General features: G+C 36.6%; 1 protein-coding gene across 1 annotated transcript in view; it reads right to left on the reverse strand.

Moving 5' to 3' along the window:
* ASXL3 (ASXL transcriptional regulator 3) overlaps positions 1 to 25574 on the reverse strand; it is a 110680-nt gene that overhangs the window by 19573 nt on the left and 65533 nt on the right. Inside the window, exons 7-8 of the mRNA XM_056482787.1 lie at positions 25145 to 25264; positions 20531 to 20694 (exon numbers count right to left, since the gene is read on the reverse strand). Of these exons, the coding sequence (XP_056338762.1) occupies positions 20531 to 20694; positions 25145 to 25264 (284 nt within the window). The remainder of the gene's footprint in view (positions 1 to 20530; positions 20695 to 25144; positions 25265 to 25574) is intronic.

The raw sequence follows: 25574 nt of genomic DNA on the forward strand, positions 1-25574 counted from the left end.
GGGAAGAACACAAAATGACTACTACTAAACCTGCATTTCCATGACAGTCCTTACTGTAAATGGAAGTGAGCTAATCCAGCATCTCTGCAGTCAGAAGAGTTACTGATGATAACACAGTTTACAACTGATTGATGTGCCTTAATCACAGCCCTGTCTTGAGACTATGCCTACAGGCATTGTACACAATCAAAAATCAAGATCGTTATTGTACTTGTGCATCTGCCTATAATAAGGTACAAAACAAATTAATTAAATTCAATGAAGACAAGTAACTTTGCTGTTTCTTAATAAACCTAATACTCATGCTAGCTAATAAGCTGTATTGGCCAAAGAGTGGATGACAGGCATCCTTAACAAAAGAACTGATGTAAACTCAGCACTGAAACTGAAAACACCTCTATTCATAATTTTATAGGCATCAAAAGTGAAATCTGTGGAAGAACATTAGAATTATTTGAATTTTCTACATCTGCCAAATATTCAATTATAAGACAACATTAAAAGTCTTAATCACAGTATTTTCTACAATAATTTTTAAAAGTAATCCAACTATTGAGCTGTCTTACCACAAAACTCAATGTATATTTTCAGAGTTTTGAGAACATTTCTGTTGCTGAAAGAATTCTAATAACTGAAAAAAGTAATTGCATGAAATAAATTAGCAGTGGATATCACCTCTATCATAATAAATAGATAGTTAAAAAAAAAAAAATTAGCAAATTAAAAAGAGAGGAAACGGCAGTAGAGGTAATGTTACTAGAACAAACACTGTCACTGTTTTACATCCTTCCAGGTAAGTAAGAGATAAATGTCTGACAAAACTATTTGTAATCTAGCAGCAAAATCCAGCACATTTTCCAGCATATTAACAGATGTTTTAGCTAAGTAACATCTCCTAGCTCTCAGTGCCTGTTTTAAACAAGAGCCAGAAAGACACGGCATGCCAGAAACATTCAATGATATTTCACTGTAGTTACCTCATGGAGCTCTACATTTCAGTGATAATACAGGCCCTATTTTGAAAAGTCTTTGCTAATTTACTTGTTGCCTAGTTGGCATCCTGTCCCACAATTATCTCAGAGGAGTAAACCAAAAAGATGTGAAGTAGTAACCAGAGAAATAGAAATTATCGTGGACTCTGAAAAACAGGCATTGCTAAAGGCATTTGATTACAGCAAGAAAATAATGTGTGCACAGTACAGAGTTCCTCAGCAGGATATGAACCTACAGAACTGCTGCCTGTGCTTTCCTGCTATATGGCATTGTTTTGCCAACATGTCACAGAAGTTGGATTTAAGTGGGTTGGATATGTAACATTTCCATACATCTCACGACGTGGGTTATGGAACACATGCATACTAATTACAGGTAGGCTATGACTAATGCTGAAACTAGAGGAAAACTGGAAAGGAACAGTGAAACATGCAGCAGAAGCAGCAAGATAAGAAAACCAGTGAGGTGAGAAAGGCAATAAAGAACATGTACTTATTGTATAAATCAAACTACTAGGACACATTATCTTCCTGCACAAATGAATTTTGCCAGAAATACCTAAATTCCACAATTAATACATTAAAGAGGGATTTTTAAATACCAGCCCCTCTTGCACCTGAACAAGCAAACCAGTATATGGTCAAAACCAGCACATACACAATTTTCTAGAAAGATCAGGTGCAAAGTCACAAAGGAAAGAATCACAACTTACTAAACAAACAACTTTCTGTTCCTTTAAGAAAGGTGCTGAAGCTACCTTATGTTGCAACATAAAAGGAGATGAAATGGAAACACTCACTTGCCAACATATGTTCTACTCCAATCTTTATTAAATTCAAGATTTTTTTCTCTAAGTCTGGCAATGTTTTGCAAAAAAAAGAGTCATACAGACATTAAATTCTAATAATATTTAATGACATTTAACTGCAGACTGTGTCTGAAAGGTATGGATCTCCTGAAACTCCATGGCTCAGCTGATGACAAACGGTGTAGCCATATCACCAGCCAGATCAAAAGATCTCATGGGAAAGTAATGATTTGTGGACAATAATTTTCGGTTAAATGAGCAAAATTATCCAACTTTTTCTAAGGTCACACCTCTATTAGATTTCATGCAAAGCTTGAATGTACCACAATAGGTGGAAAGAGATTGCCACTTGTCAGCAGCAATCCACTATCAGATTGCATTAAACATAATTTGCAATTGCAGCCAAGTGTGACTGAGCTATTTCACCAGACTGCATAAATGAAGAGCATTATAAAGACTGCCAAGTTCTATTACCATGTGAATACAAGAAGAACAGTATTAGCTTCATTGCAACCCTGTTGTTGTAAGGACAGGAGAAAAGCAAGCTTTGCAGGAAGAGTTACTGCACCTTTTATTTTTGTTGGCTAATAAACTTCAGAAAAAAGTACCAAGTTTTTGGGTGCTAATTTCTTAACAAAGTTTCAAAAAGAAAGTGTGAACCCCACGCTAAATGCCGGGAAAAGGTCCAAACAAAATTCAAATGTGATCTAGTTCACCTGAGAAAAAAGCACAGGCAGGAACTTCAGAACAGAAAGCAAATGTTAGCAAGGTCATGGGTAAAGGTAGTAAGTTCTTGTGGACTAGAAAAACATGCCAAATTGTAAGTATCTATAAAGAAAAAAAAAGGAAGGGGAAACAAACTCCCAAAAGAATAGCAAAAAGGGGGAATTATATTGGTTACCTAAGAAGAAGAAATATTATAGGTCAGCTAACAATGGAACAGCAGTCCATTTGTGAACTGTATCAAACACTGATGCATACTTCACTGACCACTTTAGGTATGAATTGCAGCTGTTTACAAATACTAGGTAACTATGTCCACAAAACTGAAAAGATGACATTAGAGATGCTTAGGTTAAGAAATGTAAGAACAACAAAGCAAACATGAAGTCATTGACTGACTACATGATAGTCATTGCCACTGATGAGCTGGCAGAGAAGGGCCTTTCCTTAGGGGTTCATAAAATTTATGGAACATTTATGTAGCTAGAACAACCAAAATCTAAACACAAGAGCATCTAATGATACAGAAGGTGGAAATACACTAATTAATTAGAGGAGAATCTTACAAAAATCTATTTTAACACAACATGAAAGAATCATTTCAGGCTTAAACATTGTAGAGGGATGTATGAAAGTAGACATCATTATCTAGACTTGGTACACATATGGATACTAATGTTAAAAATGGAAGAAATAAAGAGTCGTGCAGCCCTAGTGAGTTCACCCAATTTGCTTAGAAAATTGAGATCAAAGAAAACATTTGCTGGGAATGGAACAGGATGGATTTATTCAACCAGAAAAAGCTCAAAGAGAAAAGGATGAGGACAACAATGCTAAAGAAACTCATAATGGCCAAAGAGATAAAGCAAATGAAACAGAAACTTTGAAAATATTATAGAAGGAATAAAGCACTATGTGGAAAGTGGATACCACTACCCAAACTAAATTAACAAAAAGTTCAATCCTTTAGCCATTTTCAGTTCATTTAAAGAATTCTACACAGTGAATAACAGTTTGAACAAGTTGGAACAGACAAAACCCAAGTAATTTTACATCTAGTTGTTTTGAAAGAGTCCATCAGAAACAACAAAACTAAAAAAGATGTTTTATGCTTTTTCTCAATACCCTAGTCATGTGAAATCAGGCTAACATTTTTTGTGCTCTGTTTAACTTCCAAGGACTAAGAGGTCATCCTTCTACAGTGTTAGCTAATGATCTCTACTGAAATATTTTCTTACTTCACCTGGAGAATGCATTGTCACCCAAATCAACAAGTTAAAGTGGAAATTTTGAAGCCATTGAGTGTATTCATTTCTCTAAGCTCTGATGATAGAGACAGCACAGTTAACCACTAGCTTTAAATTAGAATTTGGAGAAACATGCCAATAAAGCAGTTCTTAAATACACTGTTAATTTTTATGGTATTTAAAAAATGCTGTGCAACAGAGACAGTGTGTTAATGAGCTGGAACAACAAACCATTCTTGGAAAGTTTATGTTTTATTCTGTTGAGCTTTAAATTTCTGGGTTTTTCTGATTAAGCACAATGCTAGAATTATGTTTTCTAATTAATACTTTCATGCAGAATTCACAATGGCTTTTGAATGTTCCTTTTTTTCATTGAAAGCACACAAAAAAACCCCACCCAACCCCAGAACATATCTGTTAAAACCCAGCATCTATTTGCATTACAAAGCAAATGTCAAATACTCTTATCAGAACAAACTGAGTAACCTTTCTAGAACAACTACTTCAATTATTTTCAGTTTCACTGAAAATTCTCTTCTGAAGATAAGGCAGGGATTTTTTTTTTAGCTCAACCTGTAGATGAACATTGATGTTTAGTAAGTATACAGAAATTACTGCATAGGTCTTTACTAGAATCTGGAAAGCCAAGGAATTAGTCAATCTATTACTTCTATATCTCTTTCAAATAATTCAAATTTCTCCTAATGCATTTATAAAATTTCTAATGATTCATTGTACATAGTTCTTGTGTAGTTTACTGTATTTCTTACATGAAACCTTATGTGTCAATATCATGCCATTTGACTAGAATCATAGAATAGTTTGAGTTGGAAGGGACCTTTTAAAGGCCACCTAGTCCAACCCCTCTGCAATGAGCAGGGACACACTGAACTGTCAGAGGGACCCACTCACCATCAGATGCCTCAGAGCCTCAAACTGACCTTGAAAGTTTCCAGCATGAGGCAGCTACCACCTCCATGGGCAACCTGTTTCAGTGTTTTACCATCCTCTTCATAAAACTTTTCTTCCTTATATCTAATCTGAATCTACCCTCCTTCAGTTTAAAACCATTACCCCTCAGTCCTACAGCAACAGGTCCTGAAAATAAGTTTTTCCCCATTTTTTAAAAGGTCCAGCCATCCCAATCCTCTCAGACTTAGAATAAAAATACCAAACAAAATCCAACCAACCAAAAATACAAATACAAAAGCAATCAAAAAAATCAGCAAAGTGAAGATTCATCCAAATGAAGGGTCCAATACAACTTATTTTTTATACCCTTTCTAAAAATTGCTACTAACTCTATATTTTATCTCAGGGGAAGAACAATCCTATAATTCACATACTTTCCCAAAGGTATGTAAAATAAATTATCTACAAAAGATGGAGAAAATACTTTTTGATGCTTTTGCATTAAACCTTCCAATATATTACAAATGAAAAATTTAGGAGCATTTATATCACACACAGGAAACATTACATTTTATTTATGTGTGCAGAGAGACACCACTGTTGTTTTGTAACATTAATTTGTAACAAATTCAATTCTCCAGCGCTGGGCATGAGCATTCCACTGACCTGTGATTATTGTACAGTGCAGATGGAGCATCTGAAGATGCAGCAACTTTAGTGACTGACATTCTGAAGGCAGACATTTTAGAGAGCTTTATGCTCAAGTATTGACTTGATCTACATCATCTGAAATGAGGGAACGAGGACAACAGAGACTGTGCAATGAACCTCAGGATTATGTTGGCGGGTATGATACCTGCCATTTTCACTGTTCATGATGTCCCTCCACCTTCCCCCTAAGAATAATGCCAGACATGAGACTGAGTGGATCAGAAGTGACAAGGAGGCTGTTGGAATCATCATGGAACCTAGGGATCTGTTGATATTTTCATCAGCAGTGATAGACATATACTGATAATGAAGTGGTGGCTTAACAGATGCTATAGCAGAATGGCTTTGTCATTCTCAACACATAGCTATGTCCAAGGCTTAGAGATATGGCAATAGGTAAACAGTGACTGAAAACAGTTCTTATGGAGGAAAGGAATTTGCTCTATAGACAGACTTGCTTATTTCTTCAAAATTTGAATGTTGTATTCATACAAACAGCGCAATAGTATGGGCAAATCAGATTCAAATAAATCCTGTTCTGTGATCCACTGCCAAAATAAGTTTATTTATAAAAGAAGGGGTTAAAGAAGAGGATAATGTGATGGAAGTGGTACATTTATTTCAGTCTTTGATGGTTGAACACCAATGCAAGAACTGCAAATGGTACGTAGGAGGACTTGGAAGATTTAGCTGACAATCGACATTTTTGACTTAACTGGCAAAATGACGATCTGATCATTCATGACTGATAGTAATATAAAATATTAGACTTGTTTGTGAAAAAAGAAGAAAAGAAAGACATGACAGAAGAGTTTTTAAAAATGTGATTTAAGAAGGCATACTTTCATAAATGCAGAATTAGATGGCAGAATCCTGAAGAACACGGTGCTAGTGAAAAAGGAGTCAAAAAAACTGTCACAGTTCTTTAAATAAACAATGCTGACCACATGGAGTGCAAAGCCTCCTGCAAAGGAGTAATGGGGATTGTACAATAAGACCACATTGTCTTAGTTAGGATCTTGCTGTTGATCTCACAGCATGTAGGGAATGGAAACGAGGTCAACTTACTGAGCAAGAATACCACAGCAGAACATGGTATAATGGGCCAAAATTAGACACAGTTGGAAAGGGACACATCAAACTCCAGAAGAAATAATTCTGTAAGTACATTAAAAGCAAGAAGATGATGAAAGAAAAAGTCCACTGTGCAACACTGGGGAATACTAGGGGAATACAGAGACAAAGCTAATGTTAAAAATTCCTTTTTTTTTGCATGAATCTTTGCCACAAATCTACTGGGTTGAAGTGCTTAATACAATTAATAACAGCAACAAAAGGCAAAAGGGTCAGAAGTGACCTTGAACAGGCAAGGAGCTCAACAAATATTACTTAAATGCATTTAAATCATCTGTGCTTGATAGTCTAGCCAGTTAAATGCCCATATATAAATCTATTTCAGAACTGTTAAAAGATGGATTTTGAAGAAATGATGAATACAAATGCAAAGTTATACATGCTAGTTATACATATACAGCACCTATGTATCACCTGTGTCTAAAGAAGGGAATAGGAACAGCTAAGGACTTAGAGACTTAGCCAGCTCCAGAACTCCATGGCCCATGCACAGACAACCCATTCTTTTTTTGTGATACTCTAGGCTGTCCTAAGATACTGATATGGACACATTCTGAGCAGACACAAACCAGAATCCAAATGGGACCTTTAACATTTTTAAGAAGCTAGGTGCTAGCCTCTCAGCTGACCCAAGAAACTTATGTTTAAATTGCTTGCTTCTTCCCCCTGCCTTCATGCTCTGGAAGATACATGCAATGGTTAAAACAAAAGATTGAATCATAGGATCATTGAGGTTGGAAAAAACCTTTAACACCATTTAGTCCAGCCATTAACACAGCACTACCAAGCCCACCACTAACCCATGTAAGGTATCACCCCATACACAACTGCCTGAAAATTAACCAGGAGTTGAGGAATAGCCAACACAGATTTGGAAGAGTAGGTTATGTCAGATCAGTCTGTTTTCTCTCTGACAGCATAAAAGACCTTGGTCTAGAAGAGAAGCAGTACAAGTTCTGTATCTTGATCATAACAATGAAGTGTTGCTTAACATTTTTTTAAGTAAAGCCAGGATATATAAATTGTAATTAGGTCACCAAAGAACTACTCAAAACTCTTTACATAGGGAACTATTGTTTATTTATTTTGAACAGGGAGTCTGTGTATTCAGAGGCATGATAAAAGATGGAAGTAATTTGAAAATACTATCAGTCAGAGAGCATGTAAAGAGAGCATCAGAATTCTCTTGACTGTTTTGTGAATTACTTTGGAAACAACAGGGATAAGCAGGGCATTGCAATAGTGGCAAATGCAAAGTTTGACAGTCTTGTATAATACAGAGCTAGAGAAATGCAAAATGAGGTAACTAACTGGCTATGCAATGGTTCTGTAGAAAAGTACTTGTATAGATGGACTGTTCACAAACTGAATATAGGTCAACCTTGCAATTGCAAAGAAGGTGAGCACGACACTCTAAGTTACAAAGAAGAGTACTGTGAAAAAGCAGAGAAATGAGTTTTGCTTTCCTTGGTGTTTCTTACTAATTGAGCTGGAGTAATACATTCAGTTCTGACTGATGCAACTCAGAACACATACAAAATGCAAAGGAGATAAATGAGGCTAAGAACAGACTTAAGATCCTAGATCTACTAAGACTGTATTATTATGGGCTGTTTCTCAATAAAAAGAAACAGGGACACAGCAATCTCCACACTCTACATGTAGATGCCAAAAAGAACAAAGAGTAACAGTCAGAATTGCAAAAAGAGATATTCGGATCAGACCCCAAGGAAAAAGCTTTCTATCAGTGAAAACAATGAAGCACTGGATTTCTTTGGGAGAGGCTGTGAATTCTCCACCACTGAACAGACAAAAAAGTTTTATCCAATATAAAGAAAAGCAGGCATTGTTGATTTTGCCTCAGTGTAGAGAAGACAAGATAAATTTTCCTTTTTTACCATGTTTTCTACGTCAAGATGGTATAACAAATTGCCATCTATTACAACATCATTTAAAACAAAAATAAAAGTGCTCTTGAATATATTTAACTTCTGACCAATTGCCAACCTCCAATTTCAAAGAAAGGTGCTTAAGAGTCAGTCCTTGCATTGGGGCTTCCAGGCTTCTAACCTCTTAATGCCCTTCCAGTGGAGTCACTCTATGCAGTCTGATATAAATGACCACAGCTTGTGATTAGTATCTGAAAGAGCCCCTCATTTGGACAGCTGACCTTCAGAACATTGTGATTTCATAAAATAATGCCTTAGGTTGCCTGCTTGCAATTAAAACCTTGGATTACACTCAGTTTTTTGAACCATCAATCTCAAACACAAACCCACTGTATCTGCTACCAGTTATGCTCCATGATGGCTGGAAGGATCCTTACTTATTCATGAACAACTTTTTTTACTAGCAGTTGATAGCTTGAGCCATGTTAAAAGTCAAGGTAGATACTTTCTCCCTTGAGGCTGTGTGGCAACCCTGTGGAAGAGGTTTCTCATTAAGCCCAAGAGACAGAAATTCTCATTGGGAAATACTGAATGGCTGCAGAGACTAGCATTATAAAGCCATATACTTTGTCCATACCAATATTTTAGTACAAGGAACTAAAAAGTGAAACAGAACTTTTTACTATATGTGTGCTCCTGTTAGTCTCTGGACTGCTCATGTTGTGACTGACACATTTTTCAGAAACTAACAAGATCTGCTTGCACTTATAAAAGCCTAAATTCTCTACAGTAATGCAAAACAATCATTATCCTGTTCACTACTTTGGCTAATGACCTGGGAACCAATTATGTCAAGGAGTTATCCACAGCTAGAGCTCTCCTTGTTAAATAATGGCAATTATAAAACTTAACTTCTACCCATCTGCAAAATACTTTTAAGTGAACTCACATGTATTTCTAGTAAGAAAATAATTGAGTAAGTTTCTCCATTTCCTATAGAATACTGCTGACTGTTCAAGTATGCCATTACCTATCTAAAAGTCATTTTTCCATTTATACAACTACTATTCAAAGGAGACTGTGATAAATGAGACCAAACTAAAAGAATGCTCTAACAGTTGGCAAGTCTATAAAAGAGAATGAGTGTGAATGCACTTGGGTCAAAAGGAAAAGCAGCTGTAGCTGTCACAAAAAATCTGTAAGTTCTGTTAAACAATGGCTGCATTTCTGATGGTAGTGTTTCTGCTACACAGCTCAATGCTAAGCAAAGATGCTGTATTTTACAGCATTTAGTCATATCTGAATAGTACCATATGGTAGCAATATCAGATCAAAGCAGAGGCTGAACTAACCCTTGATAATTGCAAGGAACAGATCATGTAGATAAAGCTTGTGAAAGACCATACCATAGCCAATTACTAGGAAAGCTGTCAAATAAAAGTTTTCTATTTCTATTTAGTTTAGCTGGCATAAGACTGAAAAAGGGAATTTTAATGTCCATAAATATTTCAGTCTCTTTGATATAACTGTGGCTACTACTCATATATATGCATTCACCATCTTCTATTTATATCAGTTGAACTGTGGCAGCAATCAATACTAACTTTTAGTATGCAAAAGACTTCCATGGGTTAGTTGTCTATTGTATGAAATACAGCAGCTGATTGTATTAAATTTGATGCTCTTCACTTTTAATTTTGTTCTGGTAGATTAAAAAGCTCAAGTCCAGTAATTTTTCCTCAGACATTTTTATGGCTTGTGCAAATTTTAGTGCCCTCCTCTGAGTTCTTTCGACAGCTTCTGAACTGAACTGGCCACACTTAACATTGAAGATGATGACTTAATAGTATTTATTTAATGAAAATGGTATTTTGTTTAGTTTTGGGGTTGTTGTTTCTTAAAGGTTCACTGAACAGATGTTTCTGCTGAACTGTCCATAATCATGACCATATTTTCTTTTCAAATTGGATTTAGAAACTAGAAATGGAATAACCCACATTATTTCCAGTACAAAAATGGTGTATGCATGTTCTGGTGTACACTAAATCAAAGAATGGTTTGGGCTGGAAGGGACCTTAAAAGATCATGTAGATAAAGTTCCACCCCCCTGCCATGGCCTGAGACACCTTCCACTAGGCCAGGTTGCACAAAACCCCATCCATAGGAAGCACCTGTACACGTGCTAGATAACCTACCAAGTTAAGGCACAAGCCTTTCATTCATCTCCCAGACCTGAGAGAACCACACTGAAAGTATTAACATATTTGTGTTATTGAAGCACAATAGCACACTTCAGGTGGAAATAAAAATCAATTCGTTTTTAATATGTCCAAGGATGGAGAACTCACAACCTCTCCAGGCAGCCTGTGCCCTCAGTAAAAAAAGTTTTACTTCATGTCCATTTAAAGCTCCTGCCTTGTGGTTTGTACCTACTGCCTTTGGTAGAGCCACATCTTTTTATACACATTGGTAAAGCTGCCTCTGGCTCTGGTCTTATCTAGGCAAAGTCCTACAACTGCACAAGGCACTCTAGGCATGGCCTTAGAGTGCTGAGTTAGATGGGATGGTCTGTTAAACTCCCATCACCATGGCCTTCATACCACTGCCTGACTCCAACCCCTAAAATCTGAACCAGCCTGTAATCCACCCTAAAGAAGAGGAGGAGGCACACATCAGCATGTGTCCACACACATGCTGATCCCCTTGAGGGCTACAATCACTCACCCTGTTCTTCTCTGCCTGTCTTTTGTTTAAAGGGAAGAAAAAGCTTGTCAACAGTTCTCATATACATAAAAAAAGGAAAGGGAAACATGCAGAGAAATGGTGTAATACTGGAGAGAAGCAAAAAAAGGAGGGGAGTGAATAGTTAAGGAGTCAGTAATTACCAAGTTCAGTACAAAACACTGATGATTTCAGGTCCTGAGGACACAGATGGTAGGAAAGTGGAAGTAGTAATGCAGCTGAAGACACAGAACATTTTTAAAAAAGAGACAGGCCTTGCTTGCAAAACCCCACAGACACAACAGGATAGCAACTGCTTCTTTGCCTGAAGATAAGGAACACTCAGAGGCTCATCTCAAATACAAAAATGAATACATTTACACAGTGCCATGACTGATGAAAAATCTATCCTTTCTCAAACCAGTTACCACCTATTTAAAGCCAGCAGTGGAGGAGTTTCTGAGTAGGAAGTATATAAACAGGAATACAAGGGAAATACTTTTGACAAGATGCAACTACCAGGCCTCTACAGTAACACTGAGAAATACATGAATGGTAAGAGAGACATCCAACACTACATACATATGCAAATACAGCAAACAGAAATGCAGAGTCTGACTCATGAGCTGCTGCCAGAACAAAGTCAGCCACCACAAGTTCAGGTCTGGGGAGGTGACATGGACAGGTACCAACCCATGCTATGGCTCTGTCAGCAATTCTGATGTATCTCAGCTTGGCTGCTCATGTTCACTCTGTATAAGCTCTCTTCCATGGGTCTCACCTCTTCACAGTAAAGGGTAATGTGATCCACAATATGGCTAATTTTCTTTAGTTCTGGTTATGAAGTTATCAACTGTGATAAGTAAAGCTCTTTGTCATTCCCACCTGATCACTAACATAACATGAACAGTCTGCCTTCAAATACAAAATGAAAAGACAGATTTTGAAGACAGATGGTGAAAGTGATTCTGAGTATTACTTTAGTCTTATTAAAAATAACCAGATTAAACTTAGAAGTAAAACATCAAAGGATGAAAAAGAGAGTATCTACTACTGTAGGAATAATTGCTTCAGACATGAAGAGAAAAGCAAGAAGCATCTTTTAGAGAAAGAAACAAAGACCTTTTCCATCTTCACTAAAGTGGGAAATATGCCGAGTAAGACTGAAGAATTGCAAACATATGTTTTCAAAATGAAATGTGACTTGTTAATTTAGACCTTGTCTAAATCAAGAAGACAAGTGGGATAGCTATATTCATTCCAATACACTGTAGTGTCAAAAAAGACAATAGAATCCAATCTGTTTGAGCTCAGATGCAAGAAATTAGATGAAGAATTTTAGGCAAGTAATAAATCTGACAAAATGAAAAGATAAAGCATGTTTTAAAATGAAACAAAATCCATGCAAAATAGAAAAAACCCCTAGAATATGCAGCAAACAGTACTGTCTAAATGCATCCAAATTCTAGAAGTAACAATTAAAACCCCTTTTTTTTAATATGTAGTTCACATAATTAGTGAGCCCAAGCATGTCAGAACACATAAAAAAAGCAAGTATTTATAAAGGTACTAGAAAAGGCACATAAGCCTGGAGGGAAAGTAGGCAGAAAAGCATATATGGATTGTGATCAAGGCAAGCATGTATGGAACTTGTTTAAGGAAAGATGACTCTGAGAAAGTTAAACATTATTAAATTATCCAAGAATGTTCATATTTTGTGGAGAGTGCAGGAAAAGGGATATAAACAACCAGGGTCTATTCACTTAGCTTTTAATAATAAAATTATAGATATATACCTTTGAGCCCAAGAAACAGAAGGTGAGGGGAAGTTACATGTAAGCATCTAAAATTAGTCAATCATTTTTGATGACTGTCAAAAATAAAAATCCTGCATCTAATCCCTTTCCTTTAGGCATTAGAAATGAGGGTGCAGAGGAGGAGAGTGCTGCAGAAGCACGGATGGATCACTTCTGCTTGCTCTTCCTTGTGCCACACCTGCATCCAACATCCTGTTTAAAGCCATTGTCTGTCTTCTGATTCAGAAAGGTAAGGAATGTTCTGTTCTCCATCTAATTCCAGAACAGCCCTGCAGTGGCAACACTGGAGGCACTGCAGACCCACTCATATCACTTAATTATTAACACTTTGCAAGGGAGGTGCAGTTTGAACACTACACATGGCAGTACTGCAGAGCATCCTTAACAGCTACATAACTTGGAGCACACCAGTCTCTTGTGCCCATATACATTACCACTTATGTCCACACATTAGTTATACTCTCATAACACAGCTCCTAGCACAGTCTTTTAAAAAGGCACTTCTGTAAGGCACTTACTTTCCCACTGGAAGGGAGCTGCTTTATCACTTCTCTTTTTAAAGTACTAATAATTCTGTCAAATGTAAATGGAACTTGTATTGCATAGAGAGTCCTCTTTTTTTAAGCACTAACAGCTGTGCACTGTACATTAGAAAACTTGCTTGAAGGGAACAAGAAGGGAACAAAAGCTTCACTAGTCTGCATCAGAAGAACAACCTTGAGTGAATGGCCCCGCACACATCAGAAGGACTTATGGGAAAGGATGCTGCAGAGACAGCTGTGGATCTTGTATTTTTTAGCTTTCAGGAGGCATAGCACCACTGCTGTGTCCTACTAGATGTTCCAACTGAGTTTAGCCTTGCTACAGACAAAAGCAAATGCAATAGTTCTGCTAACACCTCTGCAAAATGTGTTCTTAAAGGTGAGATGTGTTTTAAGTGTGACAAGAGCTGTAACTAGGCTTTAGAAATCAAAAAAGAACTTCCAGAACATGGATATGGCAGGATGAAAACACTGATTCACACTTCTGAGATACAGTGACCAAGCCTGCAGAAATATGAAACCATGACACTTAATCAAAAATGTAAAGCTTCCTATTCACATATGTAGACGTACTGATACTGAGGAAGACCTCGAGGGATTACTGCAAACAAGCAAACCAGAATTCCATTACCACATCAATCAGATCAGCCAGATTGCAATGCAATTGCAGTGAGCCTTTCTGGACTGCCTAGGGAAGCTGAAAGAGTAGCTTTCTTGCAGCTAAAGACAATTGGGATTTTGAAGTAAAATGCTTCAGCTTTCAACTCGTGTAAAATGAAACTGATGTTTGTTGTGAGTATGTGACTGTGAAATACACACATACACCATCCATACAGGTGTGTTAGGTAAAATAAGGATTAACTTCCTGCATAAGGACAGAAGGCCAGCTGGGGGTAGTAACCTGTCTGAAAACCCTTGGCTAGCTCAGCTCAGGAATCAGACCCAGAATCTTCCTGAAAAGGTAGACCCAGAAACTTACTGAAAAGATTAAATCTTTGGAATTTCTTCATATATCTAGTCTGTAAGATACCTGTATTAAAACTACCCTAATAAAGATGTACAAATAAGCACATTATAACAACACCATGCTGTCCACATCAACCAGTAAAGCTGAAGAAAAAATGTCAGCTAAAGGGAGAAATGTGACATAAAATGACCTTCAATTACTGCACACACAGGGGTGCCAATTTAACAGCTTTTTAAATCTGCTTAGGTGCAGATGACATATGTTACATTTAACCTTCAGTTGCAAATGTTCTCCTCAGAACTAAATGCTTTTGTCATAACCCTAAAACTATTTCAATGTAAAACTCAAACATTTACAGGAATATTGTAATAAATATTTGAAAGCTACTGATGATAGAGAATGGAAAAGGACATAGCTAAAAGGTTGTAGTATCAGCAAAAAAGGCAGCTAAGATAAGGTAATCATATAACTACTACTACACAATAATTCCATGTAGAGAAAGATAAAATAAACCTGGAAGCAAATAACACACACAGCACTAATTTCTGCAGCTGGTCTTTTTATAAAGGCAATTCTGCAAAAATCCAATGGCAAATACAATCCTCAAGCACTCATGAAGTTAATAAAACAAGCAGGGAGATGGTTATATTGCTACAAGAAACAAACTGTGAAAATCAAGCCTCATTTACTCTCTTCTGATAAAGAAACTAATATACAGTAAGATACATACTAAATACTAAGTGCTCAGAATGTCAGATACCAGACTTTCCTTCTTGACTTTTACAAGTAAAAGAATATTTTGTATTATTCATTACCCACTCTCCAGCACAGAATTCCTCCAACTGATGTGCTTGGGAGTAGGAGTAATTTGTGCACATCAAAAACAATGGTTACTTTCTGCCATCATTGCTCAAAATGTAGGAACAGATATTAAGCTGATTCATACTGCATGAAGACAAAGAGGTTTGAATTGGAACTCTGTAGATAACCTTCTCCAAAATTACTATTCGTTATTTTAAACAGAGCAGAGTAAATCACCAAATGACATCACCCTGTGCCTTTTTTCAATGCAAGGTGAGAAGGAATCTTTACATTGACAGATTCAAACTGCACCAACCTAAAATGAATAGGCCAAGACAGATAGGCACAACCTGCACTGATCTTACAATAAAAGGATGCTCTGATGTGATGCATAGGAATACTGACCCATGAGACAGTAATTATGTTGGGATTCGCTGATTTAGAAATCAAAAGAAAGATAATAAGGTGAGTTTTGACACATTCTAGAATCTTTGGATTTGTACATTGTGTTTTTCTTTTTAGTAGACTGACCTGCTACCAACCTGGAATATTCATAGGCCTGTCTGCAATACTACACGACTTAAGTAATTCTTTAGGAATACTGAAGTTTCTAATTTAAGTAACTGACTTGACTATCTATAAACTGTATATAAAAGATAGATAATTGCTGAATTTCTTTCATTAAACAAGTAAAGCTGAGACAAGATATAACTACCACTTTGATTTCCTCTACTATTTTGAATGTTCTTCCTGAATAGATTTGGTCTGATAAAATGGCAGTGCTACCTAACACACATGTCTGAGGTGGCTTTGAAGTATTTTTGTAGGAAGAGGTTCACAGCCTATGTGAAAGGGTGAGGCAGGTGCAAATCACAAGAGACTCAAAAGAGCCCAGTACTAGCAGAAGAGAAAATGCAAGATGGAGTGAAGTTCTCAAAGATCAGGAAGGTGTTAAGCAGTTACAGAGTCTGAAAAGACACACTTATTTCAGAGCATTGAGGAAAGAACATTTTATTTAGCTCTCTAAAGATTTGTAAAATCACTTCAGCTTTCTGCTACTCTTCAGATAATGTTACACTTCTTGGAAGCTAAGCAGGTGGGTGTGTTCCCTGTCCTTTTGCCTACTCCCCAGTGTTAAGAGGAAGAATTTGACTACCCAGAAGCACCAACAAGGAAAGCTGGTGTAGACACAACATGGCCAACTGCCCTTCATCTTCAGCAACCAGTTGTACAGACCTGTTGCACAACATACATTGTTTAATTAATATTTAACAACTCAATGATGCCATACAGCAATCTAGATATGGAGAGAAACTTCCTGCTTTGAAGGTATTTGATGAGAGGTGGTCAGGAAAGTTTCTGTTAAATGAATTATCAGCTTGATGTATCAATGTCAGAAGTAGGCATTTGATTAAAACTCCATTGTTCTTTAGCTGTAGAATTAGAGCTGTAAAGAAAAATACATTGCTGGAATTTGTGATAACTGAAATATCTTGTGCAGATACTCTTCTTTCCATATAGTTTCTACACCAGCATGTTTTCTATATTTCCAGCTCAGTCATATAGATCTCCCAGGGAATCAGCCTTCTATATCAGCTGAGTTTCAAGGATTTTGAGTCTTTGAATCTATACAGATTAATGAAGAGCTGAAAATCTGGAAGTTCAAATTTCAGCCAGGAGGCTCCTGCTATCCAGCAAGGTTTTGGAGCAGTCTGCTAAACAGACAACTCTGGGGTATGGCTGCTTCTCAGCCATGACTGGGACTGACCTCTTCTCTATGGTGACAGTGACAGGACCTGAGGGAATGCCCTGAAGACATGTCAGGGGAGGTTTAGGTTGGATATCAGGAAAAGGTTCTTCACCCAGAGGGTGGGTGGGCACTGGAACAGGCTGCCCAGGGAAGTGCTCACAGCACCAAGCCTGACAGAGCTCAAGAAGCATTTGGACAATGCTCATGGTGTGATTCCTGAGGCTGTCCTGTGCAGGGTGAGAAGCTTGACTGGATGATCCTCATGGGTCTCTTCCAACTCAGGACATTCTTTGTTTCTATGATTTGAACAATGTCTACATACTTATTCCCTCTGAGCCCAAATAAAAACAAATAAAATCCTTGATAAAATGCATCTACCATAACTGCCAATTTGCTCCAATTTATTTTATAGGCATTTTGAATACAGAAAATTACACATGGTCTCATTGCTACTGAAATAAAATTTAAACTAATATGCAAGCTGAAATAAATTTAAATTGAAATCATAACTCATGATACAGTTTATCTTTTCCCAAGGGGAAAAAAAGGCAGTGACCCAATTGTCAAAAATCTAACTGAAGGAGGAAAAATGACAGCATGAACATCAGAAGAATTGTTCTCAACTTCTTCCATTCTGGGACATCTTTCCTAAGGCTTTCTGTTCCATGGGCTCCAATAGCTCCCTGATAGCAAGCACAAAACTTGAAAATGAAAGAAAGATCAGAAAACACATCCCAACAAGCTCCTAACTTGTCCCTGAACTTCTCTTGAACACATTAGACTAACCAAGGTTGAGACAGAAGTCATTCATTTATAATAAACACTTGCATATAAAAAAACGCAGAAAACCTCAACTCCCTTAACTAATGGTTTCTAAAAATGCTTATTCAAACTGACACATGCATGACAAGTTTTGGCTGAGTACGATTTAAAGAGGAGGAGTTATACCACCCAGAAAAATGGTGTTTATGACAGAAATGACAAAGAATCATTCATCATGAGGTTTTTCTATGTGAAGCAGTAATAAAGCCTAAATGAAACTGCACTTCATTAGTAATTTATTTCACAGATCACTATATATACACAAATAGCATAACTCTATTACATTTTTATAGTGCCATTTATTACAGTACTTCACATACTATATCCACATGGCAACACAGAAATGCAGCTTTCTCTGGGGAAGACAACAGCAGCCAACTGCAGAGCAGCACAAAGGGAGGAAATACTTCTGAGCCAGAAGAGCAGAAATAAGAGTTTTCAGACTAATCAGGGAAAGGACAATACAAAACAATAAAACTGAACCCCCGGAGATGTGCAGCTAACTCAAAGAATAGTGTTGCACCATTTTTGCTTGCCTGATGCCCCATTTGATATAGAAACTAGAAATAAAAGAGGAAAACTGAATATCCTTGCCTTGTTCAGTCAGAGTGACCAACAGCAGAGACTCCCACCAGAGCTCCCTGGCTAAAATTCTCTCTCCTTTTACTTGATCCTTAAGCACTACATGGGCACTTTCCACTTGCCACAGGAAGGAAAAGAACATCAGTTCAGTTGCTTTCATCAGTCTGTCTCTGGGATGTCACACTTCAGGCACAGCCAAGGACATATGCTCAGACATCAAGAAAAGAGATGCATTTATTTCTCTGCTAAGATTTCTGCAAAGTGAGAGTTCAGGGCTATTCCACTCTGCACAGGAAAAAAATTTCAAACTTTCACATTTAGAGGCCAAACATTTCCATTAAACTTTCAGAGATGACTGGTGATTCCTGCCTTCCAAATGCAGGTGAAAACATGGTATGCTACATAAACCCACAGAATGCTGTGGGAACATGACAGACAGAAGGACACTTGCAAATGTCTTATCACAACATTTGTTTGTGAAGTAACAGTGTCCAATTATGTCTGAAATAACATCTTATATGCATTATGTGAATGCTCTTTGAAACAAAATGCACTGCTTTTAACTAGTGAGGCATGTTTAAATTCAACAAATATTCTCTTGATTTTCTTGCCAAGAAACTCTGCTGTAAGAACACTGATAAGAAGGCAAGTGGCTTGTCAGTTGTAGATACTCCACTTCTAAAAATAAATCTTAAAGTAAAAAACTTCTAAATAAAGACCTCATACCTGAAATGTAATTTATAAACATTGGGTCTTTGATGGTTGGAGAGAAAACATGATTTTACCTAGTACATTTTTTTCCTCTTTTTTGATGGATTAACTAGATAAGAGGACAAAAAATCAAAACTATCAGAAAAATATTTGCTGGGCACTGAGTTAAAATCTGTTTGACAGCAGGGAAAATAGTTTTCTTAAAACTTGTCAATATTGACTTTGACTGCATTGTGGGAGCTTGAGAATAAATACATTTATATTGTTTCTCCTATGGATCTTGTTCTGATGTTCTTTCTCAAGCATTCTGTTATTAAATTCTGAATTATGGTCCACAACATACAGTATCTAATTTGACAAGAGGCTGAGTAAATGTACATCAATACAACTTTTCTTTCTCTTTTTGTGTCATATTGAACTTCTTTGCCTTGCTTTAGTGGTAGACTAACTACTAACAGTTTAAGAAATAAAACCTGAATTGAAATACTGATTTCAGATGCAAGTTTTAATTGCTCATAAGAGATCTGCATTCTCTAGTTACTATATTAAAAGAGGGGCACTGACCATCTGCAAAAAATATAATGCCCTATTTGGGTAAGTTAATGAGTCTGAATTAAGTGCATGAGTATTCCCCATTGAAACTGGTAAGACTGTTTGAATCCCTAAGTGAGGCAAGTGAGTAAATGAAATCTCTCTTCTATTTTAACTACTAGACTGCTGGAAAGATTTCTTTTCCCCCCTCACTCTAAGAAACTCCGCAATCTGACCAACAAATGCAGGAAGGGCCAGACATTGTAGGAAAGATCACGAAATTGAAATTTTATTTCCAGCCTGTTACTGTCCAAATAATTTTCCTCAACAGATCTGAGCACATAGACATAAGCTCTGGAGAAGATACTCCTTATAAAAGGTGAATGAGTGGATTCAGTGCACTGGAGCTGAGAGATCATATGCAAGCATGTGCAAAAGGTGAAGAGCAGGAGAATGAACAGAACTGATATTGACCTGGACAGTGCTGGCAGAGCACCAAGAAAGATCACAGGTGAAAAGAGACTCAAAATAAAGAAAGTCTTGAGAATGAGAAGTTTATCTTCAACACCATAGGCAGAAAAGCTAATTAAGTGATTTGGCAAGTTTGAAAGATTTGCTGCCCAGTTTCCATTCAGACAAATCAGGGAACTGCAGAGTTTTCAGGAAGCAAAGAAGCAGGAGCTGGTTTTCATAGATAAATAAAGTTTATCTACAAAAGTTTATCATTCTACATCTAACAGTTTTACCTAAGAAAGTATGAAGATTTTCTAATTCTTTCCTGGAACGATTCCTAGTCAGTCAAATCAGCCTATATGAACACACTGTAAAAAAGTCCCATTAAAAATAAAATATTTTATGATGCTACTTACCTGCCTGTCTACTTCTGGAAGCAAAAGCAGGAGGTATTGTTGAAAATGCTGAGGTAAAGAAGCAAAGGTGTGTTTATTTATTAAAGCCCTCAGGTTAGTGTTCACTAGAATAGATCCCGGTGTTTCTATGTCAATATCCTCAGCTTTGGTCCATTTCAAATGTCCTGGAGTAAATAAACAGAAATAACTTTAAACATAAAAAAAGGAAGAAAGGAGGAACAAGTCTTTTTAAGTTTTTAGTTTTACTGTATAATACAATAAGCTCTAGAGAAATGGTACTCTGAGAAGGGTAACAAGCCTTTTATAGGTGCCTTAACAGCTTTTGTATTTGGATAATAACAAATATTTTATATTTGTCTCTTGAATATAAAATATTTTTATTTTACATTCAAGAGGCAAAATGCATTTGTCTTTTGACCTCTTATGTTCCAGTCAACATCACAGCTGACATATTCTTACTTCCAGCTCGAGACCAACTCAACTCAACAGCCACAGAAAATAATCCTGTCATGTCATCAACAATAATTATATAAGCACCTATTTTCAAGCAAAAGGCTGCTTGATGAGGCTGATGTGAATCAATCATTATGGACATCTTCTCTTTTGCCATCAGCAGTGCCCTGTGGCCTACACATCTTGTCCCATTGCACCTGCTAAAACTACCTGAGTGAACAGAGAGTGATCAAAGAAATGAGAATATTTAATACGTTAATGTCTGAAAACATTAACCACAAAAAACAAAAGCATTTTTCAGAATTCTCCTAAGAACTGATGATCTAAAATGATCAACACACAGAAGGCAGCAGCAGGAATTGTGAGATTAGTAAACAGGGTATGTGAGGAACAATACAAACCTGGACTAAGATAAAGACTCAGCAGAGGGAAAGGAAAATACACATATGGCTCATGAACAGCACTACAAAATATGTCTTTTTACTCTACACAGTGGACAGAAATGCTATCATCTTAACTTGCACAGTAAGAAATATATCTGTTAAGATACTGGGAAAAGAAAGCTTTCAACCACCAATAACAACGAGATGCTAGATCAAATCCACAGGGAGGTATTACAGTCTCCATCAGTGAAAATCTTTTAAGAATATGTTATTAGACAAATACCTGTCAGTCATGACAGAGGCATATCTGATTTTGACCTATGACTGATGAACAAATTAGATGATCACTGCAGATCCTGTCTGGTCTGATTTTGTTAGTATTTCTAGGATAATATTTAGAAGACACTTTTTAAAGTTTCTTAAAGAGCTACCTGCCTCAAGGTATTTATATACTGCTACAATCCCTTTTTTTTCCTCTGAATATTAACATATCAAAGTCCAGGTGGCTGGAAAAACTCAAAAGCATTTAACTCCTCCCAGGAAACTTCTTCAGGTTTCAATCTTCAATTCAATATTTTAAAAATGGTATAAGAGGGGCCTGAACTATATAAAACACTACAAACTCCACCAGAATCTCTAAAAAAGTGATTAAAAATTATTCCACCGCTATGATGAATGATGGCATTTGGCATTTTCACAGGATTTCTCAGCAACAATTAAAACTGACATGTTAAGGAGAATAAATATGTTTTAAAAATGAGAAAATGTGGGCATACTGCTTATTAGGAATTACTAAAATGCTACAAGCTACTTAACAGTAACATTAATAGAAGGAATGCAATTATGCTTTAGATTTATTAAAGGACCTGTGGTGGTTTCTTCCCTGGAAGTGTGTAAGTACAAAATACACATATGCAAGAAAATGAAGACTGGTAAATTCTAAAAGCTCCATTTCAGTCACAGCCTCCCATAAACATTCTTGTAATTTTATTTTTCAGCAGCCAATAGTAACTGAATGAGACAAGAACTACTTTGCACTCAGCACAGGATAACCTTTTCCTACACATATTTCTAACATATTCTATTTCAGTACAGCAAAGACTCCATTACCAGCAAATGAATGCCCTGTTATACAGGACAATTGCATGGAAGAAGTGCCCATTTTCATGAATAAACTTCACAATAAACTATTCTCACCATCTGTTCCACCCACTAAATATAAATGTAAAAAGAACACAGTCCCTGAGCATAACACAAATTGTATGATGCATTGAATTTTAATGCCTGCATGTATATTCTCTTCTTTAATCAATACAAAATACATATCCACATCTTCTAAGTGACTTCAAATTAGAGTAACATTTTCCCCAGCTAGCACTCCATATCCTATGGGAAGGCATACACACAGAGATAATCCAAACTGAAATAAGATACATGACTGCAAAATCAGTAACATCCTCCAGTGGCAGATATTCTCATAGCATGAAAAGCCCAAGACAAAGAGTCAAACCTATATTTTCTGATTTATTTGACTTGTTATCACTTACAAGAATACTATGGAGGTTTTATCATCTTCTAGAAGAAATGTGTGTATTGCTTCTAGGCCAGTAGCAAACTGGGGATGCCCATCACAGTCCTACTTAAAAAAAACACCCTCAAGATCTGTTCAGAAGGACAACAAATTCTCTCTCCTGCACACCTATGGCTAATTTAGGATCTGTTTAGCAGGTCCCAAGCTTCTAATGAGATTTAGTGAAGTATTTGGAAGTATGACACTACTGCATCATTAATCACAGCTCTGAGAAGAGTTTATGACAAAACATGTGCAAATGTTTTTTATGTTGTTTTCCACAGAGAAAGACATTTTGAATCCTTGTATACTGCAGGGGTATCACTGTCCAGATCAGAAACAGAAGCTGTAAGACAAGAGATAAACTCAGGCTTGCAGCCTTGGAAAATAAGAGTTTAGTCTTCAACATAGAGAACTAATCATAAGGAGATGGGAGCACCATGGTTCTACATTAAGGTATAAAAATGAAAACAGAAAAAGGACAGAAATCACACAGCTGGCAGCATCTGTTAACTAAAAGGGAAAAAAAGTAACCATATTTAATCAGAGCTCAGAAAGTCTACCAAACACAACATGTAATGAATGTTGGGCAGATCAGCAGAGTTTCAGACATCAAACAATATCTGGACATGAATTGTGCACTCTAGAGGACTCTGGGCCAATTCTCAAAGCTGCTCTACAACTGCACTTTTAGCATCCTAAGAAATGTTGTGCCATGAGAGAAACATTTCAGCAGGTACAAGAACAGTAACCCTTAAACAACCTTATACAAAGTTCCCTGCACTCCATCCATGGTGTTCCAAAAGGCCAGTATATTTATTTTCCAAAGTCCACCAAAAAACCCCTAATGAATTAATTTGATATCATCAGCCAACAGTTGATGTCATATCTGAAGATGGGGAAGAAGGTAAACTTGAAATGATGTATCTCAGTCTTAAATTTAAAGAAAAATTACAGGAAATCATCTAACATTGAACATAACTGGACAGAAAAAGCTGTAATACTGAACGAGTATGGTCTATTTTGAATAATGATGTTGGATCAACATAGAAAACTAGCTATCCATATGGGACTGATTGATAATCTGAAGATCATGTATGAAACCAAAGAACACTTTCATGGGAGGCTGTGATACAATAATGCTTATAGGTTACACTGCCAGGAACTGGCAACAGCACATTTAACAACTCTCCTATGGCATTTAGGAAGTAAAGTGCCTTGGAGTTATTTCACAGGATCATTATATATAAAACCACGACTAGGCTGGATGATTAATAAAGAAGAACAATCTTATCCCCACAAAGACAGACATAAAATAACTTCTAGTATTTAGCCACTACAAAAAGCTTGTTATCTTTTACATGGCCACATTGCAAAATACTTCTCTAAATGATTCAGCATTCTGCTGAATGCAAAAAGTACTTTGTAAAGATAAAGAAACAGTTATGTCATTATTTGACTTCACTTAAGCAGAGACAAGAGTCTTAGTGAACACTACATTTTGTGCCCTCTAGGGAATTTTTCCAATTAAATTTCATGCAGAGCAGGAAAATCTGCCTATCACATGGAGATTGAGGATTTACTTCTAGCATCTCTTCAGAGAAAATTCTTTGTTAATTACAGAACATGATCCATGAACATCATTAAAAAACACAGAGAAAATAAAACCAGAAACTGTATCTACCACCTCAAGAGATGTAGCTTCAAAAGAGTTACAGATCCAATTGAAGAACTAAACCAAAGGAGAACCAACCAAAACTTTTATGCCAAATCTCTATGTGACATGCAATAATGCAAATGAAGAAAAGAGAATGTTAACTTCTAATTGGGCAAGCATGTTAGCAAATATGCTACTATCTCTGGGAAGAAATGCACATTAGGCAAGCAAATTCACCATGAAGAAAGAATATCTGTTACACACCATCCCCCAGAAAATCATTACATAACAATCAGAATCTAATTGCTAAATCACCTCTCTGCCTGCAGTTGCTTAGGTCTGTCAAACTTTAAAAAGCAACCACTGAGGATGGAAAAAAATCCCTGACCATCAATTTTCCAGGTTGACAGAAAGATGTCTTCTTGAGAAAGGGTCAGCGTCTGAGTTTGAAAAAGGGACAGGTAAGCAGAAAAATAAAGCTTTTCAAGAGAACACAGAGTATAGAAAAATATCACTATTACAAGCAAGATATTTATTTTTCTCCTACTCACCTAAACCAGATTTTTTTAACCTCTTTAAGTGCTGGCTTGTTTGCTTTCCAGTTGGAGACTTTTGCCCATGTTTCATCTCTTTATCAGAACCATCTGCTTCACCATTTTTAGATTCCGATCCTTTGGAAAAAGTAAAATCCCTCAAATATGATCCTTTTGCACGTTTACTAACAATCCCCTCAGCACCCCCTACTCCGTAAACAAAACAAAAATAGAATTTTTAAAAAATTGACATCTTCTTGCTGAAAGGCAATATGCTTTTCTGGTCACAATACAATTCCTCCTCATCAGAGGAATTGGAAGTAAAAGCTCAATAAATCAATTGAGAGCTGAAAACTAAAGTTTACTGAACACTGCGGTCAATAAAAATGTTCATGGATCTAATAAAAATAACACAGCTCTATAATGCCCAGGAGATATTTTAAAAAAT

The sequence above is a fragment of the Oenanthe melanoleuca genome, chromosome 2, assembly GCF_029582105.1.
Source record: "Oenanthe melanoleuca isolate GR-GAL-2019-014 chromosome 2, OMel1.0, whole genome shotgun sequence".
In the NCBI taxonomy this organism is placed as follows: Eukaryota; Metazoa; Chordata; class Aves; order Passeriformes; family Muscicapidae; genus Oenanthe; species Oenanthe melanoleuca.